Source organism: Phoenix dactylifera, unplaced genomic scaffold (assembly GCF_009389715.1).
Source record: "Phoenix dactylifera cultivar Barhee BC4 unplaced genomic scaffold, palm_55x_up_171113_PBpolish2nd_filt_p 000257F, whole genome shotgun sequence".
Classification (NCBI taxonomy): Eukaryota; Viridiplantae; Streptophyta; class Magnoliopsida; order Arecales; family Arecaceae; genus Phoenix; species Phoenix dactylifera.
This window is the reverse complement of record NW_024067750.1, coordinates 511,874-531,752: the sequence shown is the minus strand read 5'-3', so window position 1 is coordinate 531,752 and position 19,879 is coordinate 511,874. Positions and strand designations below refer to the sequence as shown.

The 19,879-nt window shown below is 37.8% G+C and overlaps 2 protein-coding genes across 2 annotated transcripts; one reads left to right on the top strand and one right to left on the bottom strand.

Moving 5' to 3' along the window:
* Positions 1 to 835: 835 nt before the first annotated feature.
* LOC120105326 lies at positions 836 to 1,526 on the top strand. Its single transcript, XM_039117674.1, has 2 exons — positions 836 to 1,238; positions 1,346 to 1,526. Exons 1-2 carry the CDS (start codon positions 878 to 880, stop codon positions 1,378 to 1,380), a joined length of 396 nt encoding a protein of 131 aa, XP_038973602.1. The 5' UTR covers positions 836 to 877; the 3' UTR covers positions 1,381 to 1,526.
* A 4,956-nt stretch (positions 1,527 to 6,482) lies between these two features.
* On the bottom strand, positions 6,483 to 17,248 carry LOC103721537 (ras-related protein Rab7-like). The gene is made up of 7 exons (XM_008811804.4): positions 16,945 to 17,248; positions 16,788 to 16,814; positions 16,574 to 16,673; positions 9,941 to 10,087; positions 9,780 to 9,860; positions 9,517 to 9,662; positions 6,483 to 6,865 (listed from the first exon to the last, which is right to left on the bottom strand). Exons 1-7 carry the CDS (start codon positions 16,995 to 16,997, stop codon positions 6,796 to 6,798), a joined length of 624 nt encoding a protein of 207 aa, XP_008810026.2. The 5' UTR covers positions 16,998 to 17,248; the 3' UTR covers positions 6,483 to 6,795.
* Positions 17,249 to 19,879: the final 2,631 nt, after the last annotated feature.

Genomic DNA, 19,879 nt, shown 5'->3' with positions numbered 1-19,879 from the left:
AGTTAATGGTGGGATGAAATAATGTTATTAGTGTGATATTTATGATGAAATCTTGTTGCCCAAAGGCCTTGAATTCTTCATTAACATTGAACAATATCTAGTAAAATTTTATCCATTGAATAACGGTGTCTAAGAAAAGCTTGTCAAAAAGGCATACGTGCCTAAGAAAGGCTGGTACTTAAGTGAGCCTAGTGCTCCACCACCGATCTGGAGCTGATCTGGCTGTTATTCTTTGGATTTTTTTCCAACTAGATACATAAAGTTCATTAAATATCATACTTAATGCATTAGTTTTATCGTAAAGGGGTAAATCATGTAAAGTTAATTTTGATTTACTCACTAAATTGCTAATATGGGTTAGTGATTTAGATAAGGTTTTAGCGTAATTATAGCATGCATATTGATAGTAAGCATATGTTTTGCAGCTTTGTTTCCGACAGTTTTTTCACAATCTACATCATGCATCCCAATACTTAATGGTTCAAATTTCTCGGAATGGAAAGAAAGGCTGACATTTACTTTAGGGTGCATGGATATTGATCTGGCACTTCGTGAGGACATGCCACCTGTCCCCACGGAGGAAACTATGCCAGAGGAGAAAAAGTTGTATGAGAGGTGGGAGCGGTCAAACCGCTTAAGTCTTTTACTCATACAAAATCATATCTCCAGAAAGATAAGGGGCTCAATTCCAGATTGCAAAACTGCAAAAGAATTCTTAACAGCAGTAGAAGAGCAATTTGTGAGTTCAAAGAAAGCCCTAGCCAGCACCTTAATATCAAGATTTGCTTCCTTAAAGTATAATGATAATGGTGGCATACGCGAGCACATTATGAAATTACGTGACATCGCTGCCCAATTAAAATCATTGGAAGTAGACATGTCAGAAACTTTTCTTGTACACTTTGTCCTTAATTCTCTGCCTATGGAGTATGCACCATTTAAGATCTCATACAACACACATACAGAAAAATGGACTATGAATCAACTTCTAGCCATGTGTGTTGATGAGGAGCAGAGAATAAAACAAGAGAGGCAAGAGAGTGTTTATCTCACCTCTCATAAGGGAAAAGGACATAAAGAGGTCGGCGGTACCAGTCATCATATTCCTGTTAAGAAGAAGAAAATGAAAGTGTCAGCCAAAGTGACTGATAAAAGGCAAATAAAGTGCTTCTTCTGTAGGAAACAGGGACATTTGAAAAAGGACTGCATCAAGTACAAGAAATGGCTCGAAAAGAAAGGTACTTTTCTTTCCTTAGTGTGTTATGAATCAAATTTTATTGATGTACCTCATAACACATGGTGGATTGACTCTGGTGCTACTATCCATATATGTAAAACTTTGCAGGGATTGTTGAACAAAAGAATTCCAACGGAAAGTGAGCGAAGCATCATAATGGGAAATAAGATGCGTTCACATGTGGAAGCTGTTGGAACGTTCAAATTGACCTTAAAGACTGGCCATATTTTGTACCTAGAAAATACCTTTTATGTACCTGGATTTTCTAGAAACCTAATATCTATTTCAAAACTTGTTTCCTTTGGATATACCGTTTTATTTGGACGGTCATTTGTAAACCTTTCCTTGAATAATATTATTGTTGGTAATTGCTTGTTAGAGGATGGTTTATTTAAATTAGACCTTGATACATCCTTTGAACTATCCCTTTTATCCCTGCAAAATAAAGATCATTATGGATTAAAACGTAGCCTAATAAATGAAAATTCCTCTATGTTATGGCACCGAAGATTAGGCCATATCTCCATAAAAAGAATCAAGAGATTAGTAAATGATGGAATTTTACCAACTCTTGACTATGGTGATTTTGAAACTTGTTTAGACTGCATCAAGGGAAAGCAGACTAACAAGTTTAAGAAAGGTGCTATAAGAAGCACAAATTTATTGGATGTCATACATACAGATATATGTGGGCCCTTTTCGACCCCATGTTTTACTGGTCATAAATATTTTATCACCTTTATTGATGATTACTCACGCTATGGGTATCTCTACTTGTTATATGACAAGGCTGAGGCATTAAATGCCTTTAAGCTTTTCAAAACAGAGGTAGAGTTACAACTTGATAAAAAGATTAAAGTTGTGAGATCAGATAGAGGTGGTGAATACTACGGTAGGTATACTAAAACAGGACAACATTTAGGTCCATTTGCTCGATTTCTTCAAGAGCAAGGTATAGTTGCACAATACACTATGCCTGGTACTCCTGATCAAAATGGAGTTGCGGAAAGAAGAAACCGAACATTAATGGAGATGGTAAGAAGTATGATTAGTCACTCAACTCTCCCAATTTCTCTATGGGGTGATGCCTTAAAAACCGCTGCGTATATTCTAAACAGGGTTCCTACTAAAGCTGTCCCAAAAAAAAACCCTATGAAGTTTGGACAGGTAGGAAACCTAGTTTAAGACATCTACACATTTGGGGGTGTCAAGCTGAGGCAAGGGTGTACAACCCACAAGAGAAAAAGTTGGACTTTAGAACCATTAGTTGTTATTTTATCGGTTATCCAGAAAAGTCCAAGGGATACAGATTTTATTGTCCTAATCATACTTTGAGGATTGTGGAGACAAGAAATGCTAGATTCCTTGAAAATGACCAAATCAGTGGGAGTATAAAACCTCAAGAAATTAATTTTGAGGAAAAGCAAACTCCGTATGGTGTGCAAGATTCAAATAAGCAGCCAATGATTCCTCTACCTATCATTGATAATGATTTGGAGGAGGATGAGTCTACTATTAATGTTCCACTTGAATCTGTGCCAGTTATCACTGAGAATGTTGCTCCTCCACCTATAGAACCAGTGGATCAAGAAGCAACTTTAAGAAGGTCATCAAGGGTAAGGAGATCTCCAATTCCACCAGATTACATAGTATACCTTCAAGAAAATGATTATGACATTGGAAATATAGATGATCCAATAAATTTCTCACAAGCCATAAGTTCAGTAAATTCCTCCAAATGGCTAGATGCTATGAAAGATGGATAGATTCTATGGCTAAAAATAATGTTTGGAATCTAGTTGAACTACCTCCTGGAGCTACTGCAGTACGCTGCAAATGGGTTTTTAAAACCAAAAGAGACTCCAAAGGCAAGGTAGAGCGACATAAGGCCAGACTTGTTGCCAAAGGATTTACTCAAAAGGAGGGTATTGATTATCATGAAACCTTCTCTCCAGTTTCAAAGAAGGATTCTTTAAGGATAATTATGGCTTTGGTGGCTCATTTTGACTTAGAGCTGCACCAAATGGATGTGAGAACTGCATTTCTTAATGGAGATTTAGAGGAAGAAGTTTACATGAAACTTCACTAGTTGGGACTTTAATGTATGCTCAAGTCTGTACCAGACCTGATATAGCATATGTTGTGGGATTACTGGGGAGATTTCAAGCTAATCCAGGAATGGAACATTGGAGAGCTGCAAAGAAAGTATTGAGATATCTTCAAGGAACTCAAGATTATATGCTCACATACAACAAATCCGATCTCTTGGAGATAGTTGGATACTCAGACTCAGACTTTGCGGGATGTCCAGATAGTAGAAAATCAACATCAGGTTATATCTTTCTACTAGCTGGTGGTGCAGTCTCGTGGAAGAGTTCGAAGCAAAAGATGACAGCTGCTTCAACAATGGAGGCTGAGTTATTAGCATGCTATGATGCAGTTACACAGGCTATTTGGTTGAGGAACTTTATCACGGGCCTACAGATCGTGGACACTATTTCAAGGCCCATAAAATTATATTGTGATAATTTAGCAGCAGTTTCCTCAATAAAGAATAACAAGATATCCAATGGAAATAAGCACATGGAGGTGAAATATCTTGTTATAAAGGAAAAATGTGAAGACCATAAAGTTTCAATTCAATACATCAATACTGTGCTTATGTTGGCAGATCCTTTGACCAAAGCAATAACCCCGGGATTGCATAAGGAGCATGTCAGTCAAATGGGTCTTTTCTGTATAAATTAATTGATGTATTATTGTGCACATTTTAGATGGTTGTAAATCACATATATTGTATTTTCTGCTTTAATGAATTCACATGGTTTATGCATACTATGGTAGCAGAAATTGTGACCAAAGAATGAATTTTATGAGAAGTTCATTCATAAGGGTTTGGTTATGATGGTTTAGTAATATAGTGATCATGGAAGGTTATACGCCGATCAAATAGGTGTTATTTCCTCCATGGTTCGTATTATTATTCTCAAAGTAGTCAAACATACAGTTTACCCGACTTGATATCAGAATAAAAGGAATACGCGTATAAAGATTATAAAATTCAAGTGCTAAAGATATTTTACTTGTCAATATGGTCCAAGTGGGAGAATGTTGGGATCCCGTCAAGTTGTGGCCCACATTGACAAATGGCGTCAATATGGTCCAAGTGGGAGAATGTTGGATCCTATTTAATTAAACCCTGATCCCGTTTAATTAGAACCCACATCTTGACAAGTGTCCCTTGAATTTCGTAAATCCTGATCATCACAAGGGCATTAAGGTAATTGCACGGCAGTGAAAGGTTGCCTTGATGGGGGGTGACTCTTCACGTGTGTAACTAATCACGGCGTTTGGTCCCTGGAGAGGGCTATAAATAGCCTGTCAGACCCCTTCTCTTATACACGCATAAAGAGCTCTCTCTCCAGAAGATTACTCGCTAATCTTTGTTCAGATCACCGGTGATCGAGGCTGCACACGCATTTCAAAGCCCAAAGCGCAATTAAAGATGGATTTAGCGAATCAAGGTATGATTTATAATTCATTAAGTTAATCAATTCCATCATATCATTGATATAAGTGATATCATTTATTGTCTATCTATTTTTATATATGGAAAGTTAAGAAATCCTCTATTACTTCATTGTAACAGCCTGTGTTATGTCCCAGCTCTAGAAATGTGCTAATTTTAGCACGAGACAACAAAGAAAAAAAGAAAAAAAGGGTCCCCACGTGTTTCACATGAGAGATGAAGGAAGCAGACTGCTGGTAGGAGTCCATCTTCTTTCCTTATCCCATCAAGCGTGAGGACTTCTCCCTTTCTAAGCAGACTCCTGGCACACCGACCTCCACCCTGGTATTTGTTGATCTGGCCATCCTCAATTGTTGTGAGTCATCTGTTTTTTTGGTTTGACTTTGATCGAATAGATTGAATATGACTGGATAGACCAAATTGTTGAGCTTTACAGCCCAGGCAACCCTATCCTTCTTCATCCTTACCGAGTATGAAGCCGTATCCCCGGTAGTACCTCAATTTTTGATTCTGCGATAAAAGCAATTATATTTTAATGATATTGAATAGGTGAAACCGACCTATCTAATTAGAGCGAGATTTTCAAGCGAGAAGAGGTAAGTAACATAACACTTCGATGTGTGTTTTCTAATAACCTTTGAAAATTTATAACTAGTTTATTAAATTTGATTATGATTTTTATTTTATGTTTGATTAAGCGGATCAAGCATACTATTATTATGGTCATAATTGTTCTAAAATATATTATGTATTTTGATATTCTTGTAAGATGAATTTTGAAAAATTTGACCAAGTAATTTATAAAATTGTACACACACATATACTCATCATGGCTATGATCTGACTCCACCAATAGAGATTATATGTTGGTCCTGTCGACTTATAATCAGAGAAACTAATTTCGATGCTAAGCCATCGGTGATTAGAATAGTGATATCTATTATCTGTACCTGTCACTTTGTGTACCCTGTATCTGTTATCTGACTCATGCCACTGGATTACATAGCCATAGCCTGATGTTGGATTATTATTAGTTTATAAAAAATAAATTTTGTAAAGAAATATATGTATTATTCGAGATTTAATTTCTTTTTGGTCAATATTATTTTATTTGATTATTTATTTGTTTGGCATGCTTAGATCCTATTTGCTGCTTACTGGACTAGTGTGGCTCATTATTCTTTCTTTTTCTATTTTCAGATTCTAAATCATGATGGCTTGGGACGCGGGGGAGGGGGGGTACCCTAGATTGTTTGGAGATATTTGAGTCATTGGGATTTCTAGCTTAATTTAGTTTAGATTAGTTCAATTTAGTTTTGAATATTACATTCACTTTGAATGATAATAATTGGTTGGAACGTTCCTGGTATTTTAGGATACTTGATACTTGTTTATGCGGATATTACGATTGAATCTTTATTAAATTAATTTTTGAGGATCGAAAAATTATAATTATTGCTTTCAAATTATTATGATGATTTGATCAATGACCTTGCATGCATGTATGATCCGCTTTGTAGGTAAAACCTAATATACATATATATAATTATATACCTCTCCAGAAACAAATCAAATTCCCATCTCATCCTCCACCACAACGGTATTAGGATGCCAAGGGGAAAGCATTCTAGAGACCCTCCTGTATATGCATGGGATGATGCAAATGATTGTCTATGGTAACAATTAGACATCTACGGCACCAAAAGAATCATCTTCTAATTCCCAAAATATCCACACCAACTATATAGCGAAAACAAGATGGAGCACAATGTTTCGAGTCATTACCCAAAGACAAGAAAATCTTTCACAGACAGAATGCAACATAGAGTGAATAGGACAACCTCCACTGAACACTTAGCACCGAATTTTTTGACCCTGGAACAAGATATAAAATACAGAATGCAGTAAATAACCTTTGCAGAAATTATTGCAACTGTATAACAAATACGGGAGGACACTAAAGCTGCCTGTCTTCGTCTAGCATTCGCAACCTGCTGATCTTTGTTGCCGATTAGCTGCCTGTCTTCATCTAGCATTCGCAACCTGATGATCTTTGTTGCCGATTACCGCCAGCCACATCAATAGTATCCGGAAGGTATCTTCATCAATAGCAAAAGACTGTGTCAATTTGATCTTTAAACAGAAAGACAAAAAAATACAGAAGCAATGAAAGAAGGTTGAGTAGAAAGCAAGTACATTGCTCTCATCAGTCATATATATATATATATATATATATATATATATATATATATATATATATATATATATATATATATATATATAGTTTAGTAACAGTTCATCAAAAATTGTCCAAAATTACTAGATCGAGCATGCGCATTTTTTATAGTTCAAGAGCTGGTTGTCTCGTCTTCTTAACGTCTATAATGAGTCGAGTCTTTTGTACCCTTGCCTCTAAATCTGGCACCAATAACAATTGAATAAAAGAAGAAAATCCCGCATGCAAAAAGGCGAAAGGCATATCTAAAAAGCTCCGTTGCAATAGATGAAGTAAGACTAATCAATTGCGAGAGAGCATCAAGTGGTCTACTTGAAGCAGCGAGTGAACAAGTGGATCCTGGCGAGGGGGCTCGTTGTACAAGTAAAGTGATGCATTCATTGATAAGAAAAAGAAAAAACATGAACGGTGATTGGATTGATGATAAAATAAAATCCTAGGTCGTAAACCGCGATTCGATTGATGATGAAGAAAGAGAATTCTTGATTCAGTTCTCCACCTTAACAACAATAACAAAAAAGGATTGATCAACTTCTATTGGATCTGACTCATAGTAACCATTTATCAAATGATTGAACAACCGGGATCAATTTATTTATGATACTTAGTTGACATTCATAAAAAGTATTTAATAAATTGTGATTTCAATAGACCCTGTTTAGCAGAAAGATGGATATTTCTTGCTCATTATCAAACAATCACTTATTCACAAACCTTGTATGGGGCTAACAGTTTTCATTTCCCATCTCATGGAAAACCTTTTCGCTCCATTTAGCCCTCTCCTCTTCTAGGGGTATTTTAGTGATAGATATATATATCTGTGTGGGTGCACATACATACATACATGTAGATGTGTGCGCATGCGTGTACATACTTTATTAAAGTTAACGATTGAAAATCAATGATATACTATCCAAATTCAAGATCCAAACTGTTGAATCTCATGTTCACTATAAAAAATACCTAGAAATCAAATTCATATGTTTTGGCGGTCTCTAACCTACTTCAAGTAGGTGTCAAAATAGATGATTTTAATAGCATGATACTACTGTGTTGATCCATAAAGTAAATTTTCAGTTTATATGCCCTTTCATATATTTTATCATATTAGGCAATTGGTATTGCTGATTATTTATAATGACTAAATGCATACCACCAAAATATATAAATCTTAGTTTTTAGAATATTTTTTTATAGTTTAGATCAATCATATTCAATGGTTTGAATCTTCATTTGATGACCTAATACAGATTTTAAAACCGTTAACTTCTTTGACAAGGAATTAATGATTCAAAAATTAAAGTTGGACTATCTAAATTTGAGATCCAAACCATTGAACACTACAAAAAATACCTTGAAACTCAAATTCATGCATTTTGATGGTCTCTAACCTAATCAAATGTGTCAAAATGGACAATTTTAATAGCTAATAATCAAAACCTAGAGAATTTACATTTACTCATATAAGATGAGTAAATCATGATCCATAAAGAGAATTTTCAATCTATGTACTCTATCATGCATTTCACCTCATTACTGCAATTATTATTGTTCATTTTCAACCCACTTGATGCATAGGTTAGAGACTACCAAAATACACGAATTTTGGTTTCTAGACATTTTGTGCAGTGCAGATCATGTTCAACAATTTGAATCTTAAATTTCTATCATTGATTTTGAATTGTTTACTCTTTTTTCTAGGAGTCAACATAAAGTAAGTAGTTTGATATATTTAACATCATCTACACTACAAAAAAACCTAAAAACTAAAATTCATATAATTTTGTGGTCTAACATAATCAAGGTGTCAAAATAGATGCTTTAATAGCACAATACTATATTTTATTATAATCTAATCACCAAAACCTAGTGAATTTAAGTTTATTCATGTTTTAAGATGTGTCAACCATTATACATAAAGTGGATTTTCAATTTATATGCCCTATCATGGTACCATACTAGTATGATGTCTAAATTTAGATTTATATAAGCATTAGACTGGAGCATTTGGAATGTCCTCAGATGTTATAAAAGACAGCTACAAGGATAGCATGTTGCCAATGCATTACCTCTCTAACTAGAAAATGAAACAGCGCTAGAATGATAGGTGAAAATAAAGACCAGAAAGGTTGGAAACTTGTAATTCCTACACAATTGTGTTAACCATACATCAGCTATTAAATTGAGGGGGAAAAATCCATATATGACTGGGGTTGGAGGGTACTGCCCTTCCAACTAAATGACCAATAGGCCCAAGGCCACAATCCTAATGACTAATATAAGAAGCCCAAGCATGCTAGCCTTCAACTAAACAGGGGGTCAAAAGACCCTCAAAGAAATCCTACAAAATGCCAGAGCACCCATTACCTTATATTTCAATAACTATAAATAACAGTCAACTATTAACCTTCTCTATATTTTATTGATTTTTCTGTAAAAATGAAAGCCATATCAATGGTCAAAGAAGAACACATAGAAATTTATGTTCTAGCAGTAAAGCTTTAGAAGGCTCACATTTCTTCTTCCGGTTCATTCTTGAGGGCATTCTTGGCTATACACTGAAAAGCAGCTTCCACATTGAATCCTTCTTTAGCAGATGTCTCAAAGTAGGGGATGTTCCCCTTTGAAGCACACCATGCTCTTGCCTTCTTCTCTGAGACCTAAACCATAAAAAGCAGGAAAATACCAGATGAATATATCACTCAGCAGAGAGACAAAGCAACAGAAATGAGTACTCGGTCATTTTGGATAAACAAAAATAAGACAGATAATTTTACCACTCGGCTGTTGCCACCATCCACGTCTATCTTATTTCCCAACACTACAAATGGGAAGTTTTCAGGGTCGGATGGGCTAGCCTGAAAATAAACCACAAAAACTGGAACTTCAGTTGCAAGTTCATAACTTGTACAAAAGCTTGGTTCGAAATACTTGTTACCTGAATTAGAAATTCTTCTCGCCAATTGTTCAGGTTATCAAATGATTTCATGACATTGACATCATACACAAGAACACAGCAATCTGCACCACGATAGAATGCCACACCAAGACTTTGAAACCTTTCCTGCCCTGCTGTGTCCCATATCTGGCAACAAAAGTATATCAATGTATACAGTCATCAAAAATGAATAGGAAGCCATCCACTTCCTCAAACCACTGAGGATAAAACAAATACCAAGAAAAAGGAGTTTCCTTGATGGCATGACATGTAAATCTTCATGATAAGAAAAGCAATGCATGTCTTGACTGAAACATGGACAAGATTATATCAATAAAAGCAACATATGCTAATAATTTGTACATGTTTTAGTACCTAAAAGATACCTTTGAAAAAAAAACAACAATGGCTCCTAGGATGGGACTTTCATACACAGTCCAGTCAGCCTGTTGCTCATGGATACAGCATTGCAAGAAAGAAGCTGCATCCATGAAGATCCTTTGCCAGCCACCCAAAAATAAATAAATAACACACATACATGCAGACACGTCATATATTCTTCCATCAAAACCACAAGATTCCCAAGGGTATTTATCACTAGTCATACAGCAAATCAAATTTCTGAACCTACGAGAGAAATGATATGGCCTATAAATATACATGTCATAAACCTCACATGCTCCCTTACTATGAATGAATTTCCACACTGGCAAGGCCCAGATTTCCCAATAAGAAGCCATTAAAGATGAGATTTCTGAGCAATCCATCTGAAGGAAGAGAATATCATGTCCTAAAAGGACCTTAACATTTTATATTCCTCTACAAATTCCAATGACATAATATCATTAACACAGCTAAAAATTATACCATGAAACGATATCATAAACCAAACAATTGACGATCATATAGTCCTTAAATATTAACTAGAAACCCCAAAAGTCTATCATATACTCAGAAATTCTTGTGCTGCATTCCTTCCAATCACCACCAGAATAGTGAATAGCTAATCGATCAATAACTTCTTCAAGAAATATTTAAGGCAGCCCCAGCCGCTAATTGATTCATGCAGAGCAACACCACATGAGATATTGAAAACTGAAATAAAAAATAAGGGTGTAAATGAGCTGACATGAGCAAGCCGAGGGCAGCTCAAGCTCAGCTCAGATTTCCATATAAGCTGAGGAGAACAAGGTTGAACTTGACTCATTTTATTCCCAGCTAGCTTAGGTTTGAGTGATCTAGGGTTTCTCCCGCAAGTTGTCCATCTCCTACCTCACTCTCCAATCCTGCAACTCGAAAACCACAACCAAATGAACGAATGTTCGAGGCCTACAAGGTCAGGTCAAAGGAGGCTGATCATGTTAATGTTCAGATCAGAGAATCCTTGTGAGCTAACAGGTGGAGCAACTCTTCCACCAGATCAGTCCTCAAAGAAAAAAATAATCAATGTCAAAAGCACGATCATGAAGATAGAGAGGACTGAGGCAAAGCTGAAGGCATGTAACTGATGCTGGAGAGCAGACCAGATTTTTGTGGTGAAGGAGATGGAAGTTTTGAAGGAGACTGAGGTCGAGGAGATGATTACCAGGAGGAAGAGGTAAAGGTTGGATGCTCTGAGAGAAAAGGAACCACTATGGAGGGATTAAGAGTGAAGAGAATGGGATTAGGGGTACTCGAGTCTCTCACAGTCTCAGCCACTAGATCTTGTCATTGTCACTTAGTAAACAATACAATTATTAGATTAAGATCTAATAAATGAATTTCATTCATGTTTCGAAAATATTAATCATCATTTGACGATAGCATATAAACATCAAATATGTAATTACTAAATATAATACAAATCTGCAGTTCGAGCTATAACGAACGGAACACAAGCAGATTGGCCTGGCTAGTGTTTTCGCTCTTTTCCTTTTATTTTCCTTTAAGCTCAAAATCCTAGTCCATGGTTCACATTTTTTCTAATTGAGCAAGCCAATTTCAATCTAAAAATTGGGCCAAACACGTGTTGCTTATGAACAGCATGTTCATCTGCAAGCAAAGCAAGCAACAACCACATTTCTTCAGTGACCATTTGTAGTTTGTTGTTCAAAACCATTTCTCCACAGAAAACTACAACCCTTAGGTCACCAAATCAACCCCAACAACTGACTCTAAAGGGGAAGTATTGAATAATAAAATTAAGGTCATGATGTAACCACGACCCTAATACGCTCTTAGCTATAACTCTGTAAATATTTTATAAGCCTTTCTTTGGTATAGATTTACTACCCAACCTCATTCAAAGGTTTGTAAAATATATGGAGGCTGGGCTCAGCTCCGTAAGAAGCTTCACTCAAGCCTGATTCTAGCCAAGCCTGAACAGTTTCCTCTAAGCTAGGCTCAAGCTTGAGACGAGCCTGAACAGCTCTTCTATAAAATGAGCCGAGACCTAGCAGCCTAATACTTGGCTCGGGCTCGGGTCAGCTGCACCCCTAACTAGTGCTTATGAAAAGTAATAGGTCACTACTATCAAAATAAAGGGAACACTTTTTGTCCCTATTTATTCCGTTTGAGTAAGATGAACTGTAGATAATCTTCCTTTAATGGCCATTTAGCTAAAGACTTCCATCTTTTTTGGAACTTCAAAAAATTTGTACATCTCCTTTTTGTTACACCTAAGTCCCTAGGCATAACTCAATAGATCTATTGGAGAGATATCTTAGGTTTCTGATCTCCAAAACTTAAATAGAATCATTGTCATAACTCATAAATATATCCCGAGAAAAGAAACCTTGTGCAATATTTGTTCGACCTCCTTTAGTACCTCAAAAAGAAAGATCCTTTAAATGGGGCACTACACCTCTTAAACACCCTTCACACCTGAGACACACCTTTAAGATTGGAAGAATCAAATAACAAGCTATGGAAAATAAAGGCAACAAATGCATGCCTACACAAGTCTATTTAAAATAATGTATCCAGTACCCAGCTTGAAACGCAAACCCATTGCAAGGGATTCTTCCATTCCTCATTGTATCCTTCTACATGTTCAAAATCATCCACATTGACTAATTTGTGAACTTAATCCTCTCTGTACAATCCTTGCATCTAATGACCATCTTCTAACAAGTACCCATCACTATAGAAGCTCTGTAACCACTTGACAACCATCGAAGTATCTTTCAGACTTCGAACAAACAACCTCCATGGATGGACAGAATGCTTACCAATTCAACAATATTATCCTCATCCATGGAAAATCTAAAGATGCTCACAAACTTCACTGCCAAAGTGGTGGGAACCATGAAAGATGGACAAAAATACAAGTGATGGTGATATGGTTTGCAAAGATGATTGAGGCAAAGAAAATGATTAGCCATAAGGAATATGACCATCAAATAAAACATATGAAACTAGTCTGCTCTCTTACTGAGCAGTGGACCATTATGCGAAGAACATGATGTTTTCAGGCTGGAGTGGTCCACTCAATAATGAGAAGAAGCCTGAGAGAGTGAGCTTCAAAGAAATGTTCTACCAACTTTTAGAGAGATATAGGAGTCATTTTCAAAATTAAGAAGATGAAGCATCCCTTGATCTCCCCACTTCTATTTCTAAGTTCTTTTAGCTATGACAGTCAATTTGATGCAAACTTTTCTACTAACAAAGAGAAATTCTAAGAATTAATTCACATTTCATTAAGAGGAGCTATTCACTGTATGTCCATACATTTATGAAGAAATGAGGATCTCTTTCATTCTTCTCTGAATTCTTTTTTGTTATTATCGTTTTCCTAAAATAAAGGTAGGAACTCATAAACTATTAAGTCATGGATTTGATCTATTGTAGAAATTTCTAACTAAAGATCAGATGCTGAAAAATTGCATACATTCAAATTTATTTTATTTAACTGGACATATGAAATAGATACTTCCAAGCATATACAGATAAATACGTAGAAAGATATATGTAGGTGTACGTGCACATGCACATGTAAATAATGTAACTCTCCATATGCACAGCACATGCATCTAGAAACAAGCTTTGGACATTGCTGCTTCGAAAATAATGTTTTAACTGATGCAGCTTTTATTTTTTTTCCTTGTTCTCCACTTCGCCTTTCTTCTTCTTTTCCTCTTGCTTCCAGTAATTGTTCACTACCCTTATAAATGAGTCATTCATGTCGCAGATGTTGCTAGCAGATTTGAAAATTTTCTCTGATATATAATTAGGTGCTGCATAGAAAAATGTTGTACTCAATTGTGAATGTCAGGTTTAAAGAAGTTCCGATAAGGTCACCTCAACAATCCTTCAGTTCAAATGCTTGGTCTCATGTTCAAGAGAATGAATCAACAAAGAAAAAAGATTGACTTATAAGAAAACCACAGACAGAAATGCCTCGTGTGTAAAAACTAAATTCATATCTCAATAAATTTCAACAGGATTCTCCGCTTGGAGTAAATGTCCAAGCAACTTCTCCATCCATCCTATATCACCTGAATAGCAATCAATATCTTAAAACATTAAAAATCCTAAAGGATACCAAAATGGACAAAATTACAACAAATGATTCTACTCCATTCTGCTATTGCATCAATGTGTTCTCTTGTTTGATACACATGATCCAATTTTCTAGCGGTTCACATCACCCACATAATTCCCAACGCACACACCAAGCTGTCAAGGAGGTCAAGTAGGCAGCAACTTGATTGCCTTAAATACATAATACATACTGATGGGGGCAAAATGGATCGTCCTGCTTGAGATAGGGGACCACCCTGTTCCGGCCAAGCAGGCCTCAACACCGACCATGCTGGACCTCGGTCCCGCTGAGAACCAGTCCTACCTCGGACCTCGCCGAAGGCCAAGCCGACCTCAGCCAGATCTCTCCACTGCTATGACCTGCAGCAATCTCCTCTGGAGTCTACAACGACGATCCGCCCCGGCCCCATACGACGACGCGCCCCGGCCCAAGCTCGGGACGCCCTGCTGAGCAGACCTCAAAGTCAAGAAAGCTAGACCGACCTCAGCGCCCGCCGAGCCGATCTGATCAAACATACATCGTGGCCCCTAAGTTGGCCCGACCTCAGCACCCCGCGAAGCAGGCAAGGCTGACCTCGATCCCCACCGAACTAATCTCGCCCAGTACACGCCGCGGTCATGCCCTGCGGCAACCTCACCGCACCATGCTTCGCTTGATGGCCATACCAAAATACGTCGACAAAGGACTACGCCTTGCTACCCTAGCCATGCCTGCTAACAAGGGCCATACCCTGCGGCACACGCCAGCGGTATACCGCATAGGGACAGCTCAAGCCGTGGGCCTCAAGCAAGCCGTGGCTGCGCACCACCTGGCCAGCGCCATCCCCTCCTATGATAAGCACGAGTCATATCTCCGCCACCTAAGCACCTCTGCAGGGACTATAAATAGCCCCATCAGATAACGTCTAAGAACTTTCTGGCCAATAAATACTCCACGCTAACTTAAGCATCGGAGGGCCCTCATCAAAAACACTAGTGAGGCTTTATACAGGTACGCCAGCGCGTAGGAGGTGGCGTCCTTTCTCTGTCTCGATCGGCAGCTCCTCCGACTCCTCCGGCGTGGTCACCCTTGGGCCAAGTTTGAACCACAACACATACGCTTGGTGACTAAGACTAAAGTTCTTCTCCAACAATTAATGGGACTAGAAAAATGTTTGGGTAATCACAGTAAACTTGCTTTTGTTTTCATACTCAACTCTAATCTTAGAAACTACAACTTCCCAATTAAAACATATAACAGAATCCATCAAAAACTGGATGTTGTTTTGGCAGACATTAACGAGACACCCTCATACTAGAAATAACATTATCATAATAAATTCAGCAAACAACATCAACATAACATAATGAAGGAAATCAATCTTAAAGGTAGATTTGCATCTGCATTCTTGACAAGTAAATTAGTAAAGCAACATAATTTAGGTCTACATGGATATTTATAAACTTAAGAAGCCAGTAGGCAACAAAATTTGACCACCAATAAAGTCTTAATGTGACTTCTATGGGAACATACTGCCATATATATGCATTTCTATAAGCCTGGTACATGATATACTCTTTCTTAAGCTGTGACAACATTGCAAGTGTTGCCCACTAACATCACCAAACGTGATGAGCTACTGATCCACTCAAAAGTACACTAAGAAAGAATGACGGCAGACTCATGAAATATCTAAATGGCATTTCTATCTCAGGTGATAACTCTATCAGCACCACCAAAATTGTTCAAGATATGTATACTGCTTTTTGTAAAGCAATATCCAAGATCTCAATCACATAAATGAAGAAACATCTAAAGCAACCGTTTATAATGCATCATCATAATTTATGCACATAAATCTTCCACACGTCTACAAAAGTTTACACTAAAAAAAAAAAAAGATTAGCATCTAAAGCAACAGCTTATAATGCATCACCATAATTTATGCACATAATCTTCCACGCATCTGCAGTAATTTACTCTTGAAAAAAAATCAGAAATCCAGAGACGCAAACATATATTCCAATTTAACTATCATGAACCAACCTTAAACTAACCCCATAACCAAATTTCAAGTGAGCGAATACTGTATCTTTTTTTAACAAAAAAGGTCTGCATTGATCAAGCGTTACCTGTAAAGTGAACAGCCTGTCCTCAAACTGGACTTCTTTTGTCAAGAAATCAGCTCCAATTGTAGCTTTATACTGGTTACTGAACTTTTTGTTCACATATCTAATTGTCATCGTTTAAGGCCAGACCCGACATATCCCAAAGTAAAGATAGCATTCATGAAGAATTTTTTTTAAAAAAATTAAGATAGTAAACTTCATGGCGATTCAAGGATACTGATTCATCACAGACGTCTTCCCAACCCTACCAACGATTCCAAGAAACCAGAATAACGAATCAAGAAACGACTTTTAGCAGAAAAGACAAGAAACCATAGAATTCAAGATTTAGCATCCAAGGTAGAATCGAATCAGAAGAAAGACGGAACACTCACCCGCTATCGCCAAGAATGATGACTTTGAGAAGCGTTCTCCTTCGGGACGCCATTGAGATTAGGGTTTTTGGAATCGCCGATTGGAAGGGACGGATCCGGCCTTGGAAGCCCTAGCGATCTAGGGTTCTAATTCCCCCACAAGATATAAAAGCCCTAGAATGATCCCCGAAAACGAATTCGAGATATCACCGTGCACTAAGTGGAAAAAAGGGGGAGGGACGGCCGACCGAAACCTTGTATATCTGGTCTTGGACGCGCAAGGAGACGGAGGCAGGCTTTTTTAAATACCACACGGAGGACAACTGTGGGTCTATTCGGCGGCCTGTTTTTTAACTTTTTTTTCTGAAAACGTGGCATTCGTTGATTCGTTGTAAAGCAGGGCCGCCAGGTCTTATGAGAGAGCCCCACCTGGCAAGCTATCTGACCTTTGAATGGTAGCCAAGAAGGCGCTGTTTGCCGTTTGGACAGCGGAGGAGAGCGGCCACCTCCCGAGAACGCGGAAGGTTGCTTAAGCCAGGTGGGATTAGCTGTAGGGTGCTGAGGCAAGGAACCCAGGGGGCATTGGGTTTTAAACATTCTGCGATTTATTTCACTACCTAAACTTCATTCTCTTGGAGCATTTATGCACCTCTACCTTATTTATTTATTTATTTATTTATTTTATTAAAATTATTTTAATAAATTTTTTTTGGTACAACGATAGTTTACGTCAATCTAATATGAGCACCACCAGCAGAGGATCATTTTGATGGTTTAGTGAGCTAAATTTTTACTAAGAAATTAATGAAGCAGCTTCAAACATGCAAGGTGACACGGTCTTTGGCGTACCAATTGGGGATGCTATCATACACCAATGGGGTTATAAAATAATGGGCGGGTAATGTTCTCTTGCATTTAGCATCATTTGATGGAAATGATTATACAAGTGTAAGAATGAATTATGCATCTTTCCCCTTATTTTGAAAGATCAACTTTGCAACTTCAATATGTTAAAAAGTCATTCTCCTGAGTGCAAAATACTCTAGCAAGTACCTCTCCAATTGATCCTTGTCCAAAAAAGTTTATGAGCATTGTCATTGCATGGAAATTGCAAAGTACATGTCAATAATCATGGACTAGTTCCTAAAGGTATAACTTTTGGTATAGATTGATGTGCATTCAAGTCGGCCACAACTCATCAGAAGAGCCAACTAATCAAAGTTCGTCACGCCGCTAACACGTGAATACGTGATTGATCAGAAGCAGCCACTTGGCATGCCCAAACACCGCACAACCGAATTTGCATATCATGAGCTTTCTACGGTTGGCAGCATCATATCTGGAGGCCTTAATGATCACCAAAATCCTATCAATGTGATAGGCGGGACATCATTTGCATGCAAGACATTCACACCTAATATCAAAATCGTACTCAGGCCAGTCATTTTTGGTCGGCCTACGTGTCCTAATTCTTTGGTGGGAGCAGCCGCTTGGCAGGCCCGGCACCGCACAACCGAATTCGCATATCATAAGCTCTCTACTGTTGACAACATTCTATCTGGAGGCTCTAGTGATCACCAAAATCCTACCAATGTGATAGGCTGGACATCATTTGCGTGCAAGACTTCCACACCTAATATCAAAGTCGTACTCAGGCCAGTCATTTTTGATCGGCCCACGTGCCCTAATTCTTTGGTGGAAGCAGCCACTTGGCAGGCCCGGCACCGCGTAACTGAATTTGCATATCATGAGCTCTCCACGATTGGCAGCATCCTATATGGAGGCCCTAGTGATCACCAAAATCCTACCAATATGATAGGTGGGACATCATTTGCGTGCAAGACTTTCATACCTGATATCAAAGTCATACTTAGGCCAGTCATTTTTAGTTGGCCCACATGTCCTAATTATTTGGTGGGAGCAGCCACTTGGCAGGCCCGACACTACACAACTAAATTCGCATATCATGAGCTCTCCACGATTGGTAACATCCTATCTGGAGGCCCTAGTGATTACCAAAATTCTACCAATGTGATAGGCAAGATATCATTTGCGTGCAAGACATTCACACCTGATATCAAAGTCGTACTCAAGCCAGTCATTTTTGGTTGGCCCACATGTCCTAATTCTTTAATGGGAGCAACCATTTGGTAGGCCCGGCACCACGCAATCGAATTCGCATATCATGAGCTTTCCATAGTTGGCAGCACTATCTGGAGGCCCTCGTAATCACCAAAATTCTACTAATGTGATAGGCGGAACATCATTTTCTTGCAAGACATTCACACTTGATGTCAAAATCGTACTCAGGCTAGCTATTTTTGGTCGGTCCACATGCCCTAATTCTTTAGTGGGAACCTAGGAGGTGAGAACATACAAAAAAAAAAAGGACGCCCTAACAAACTATGAAAATACCTTCTTCTATTCTCTGAGTACTATCCTGACTTAGACATCAGAGGATCGTCTATAAGATACGTTCCGATCAGAGGACTTCTTTGTTTGTGTTGTTTTAGATTGAAAAGTGGCCACCCAATAAAAAACACGGTAGCAACTGCTCACCCTCTCCGATCCTGACTGAAGCAGCCAACAGCCGAACTCTCAAGTGTTGTCGCACTTCTCACCGCGGTGCCTAGAACGAGCCGGTTCTCAGCGGCGATATCTACACTGATCATCCATGCTTGGGAGCGAACAAAGGGAGGAAACCCCTTTTGCATTGTAAATGACTCTTGTCTTCTTAAGGAATAGAGAAAAGAATATAAATGAACTTTGAAATACAACTACCCCATTTCCCACGGAAGAGCTATGATTTTCAAATTAAATTTTACTTAAAAAATTAAATGTAGCTAAAGAACAGGACATATATATATACATATATAGTCTCAAATTTGTGAATACAGCCCCCATAAACGATGTAGGAGAAGAATGATTTTGTAAATGGAACGCATTATATGACCAA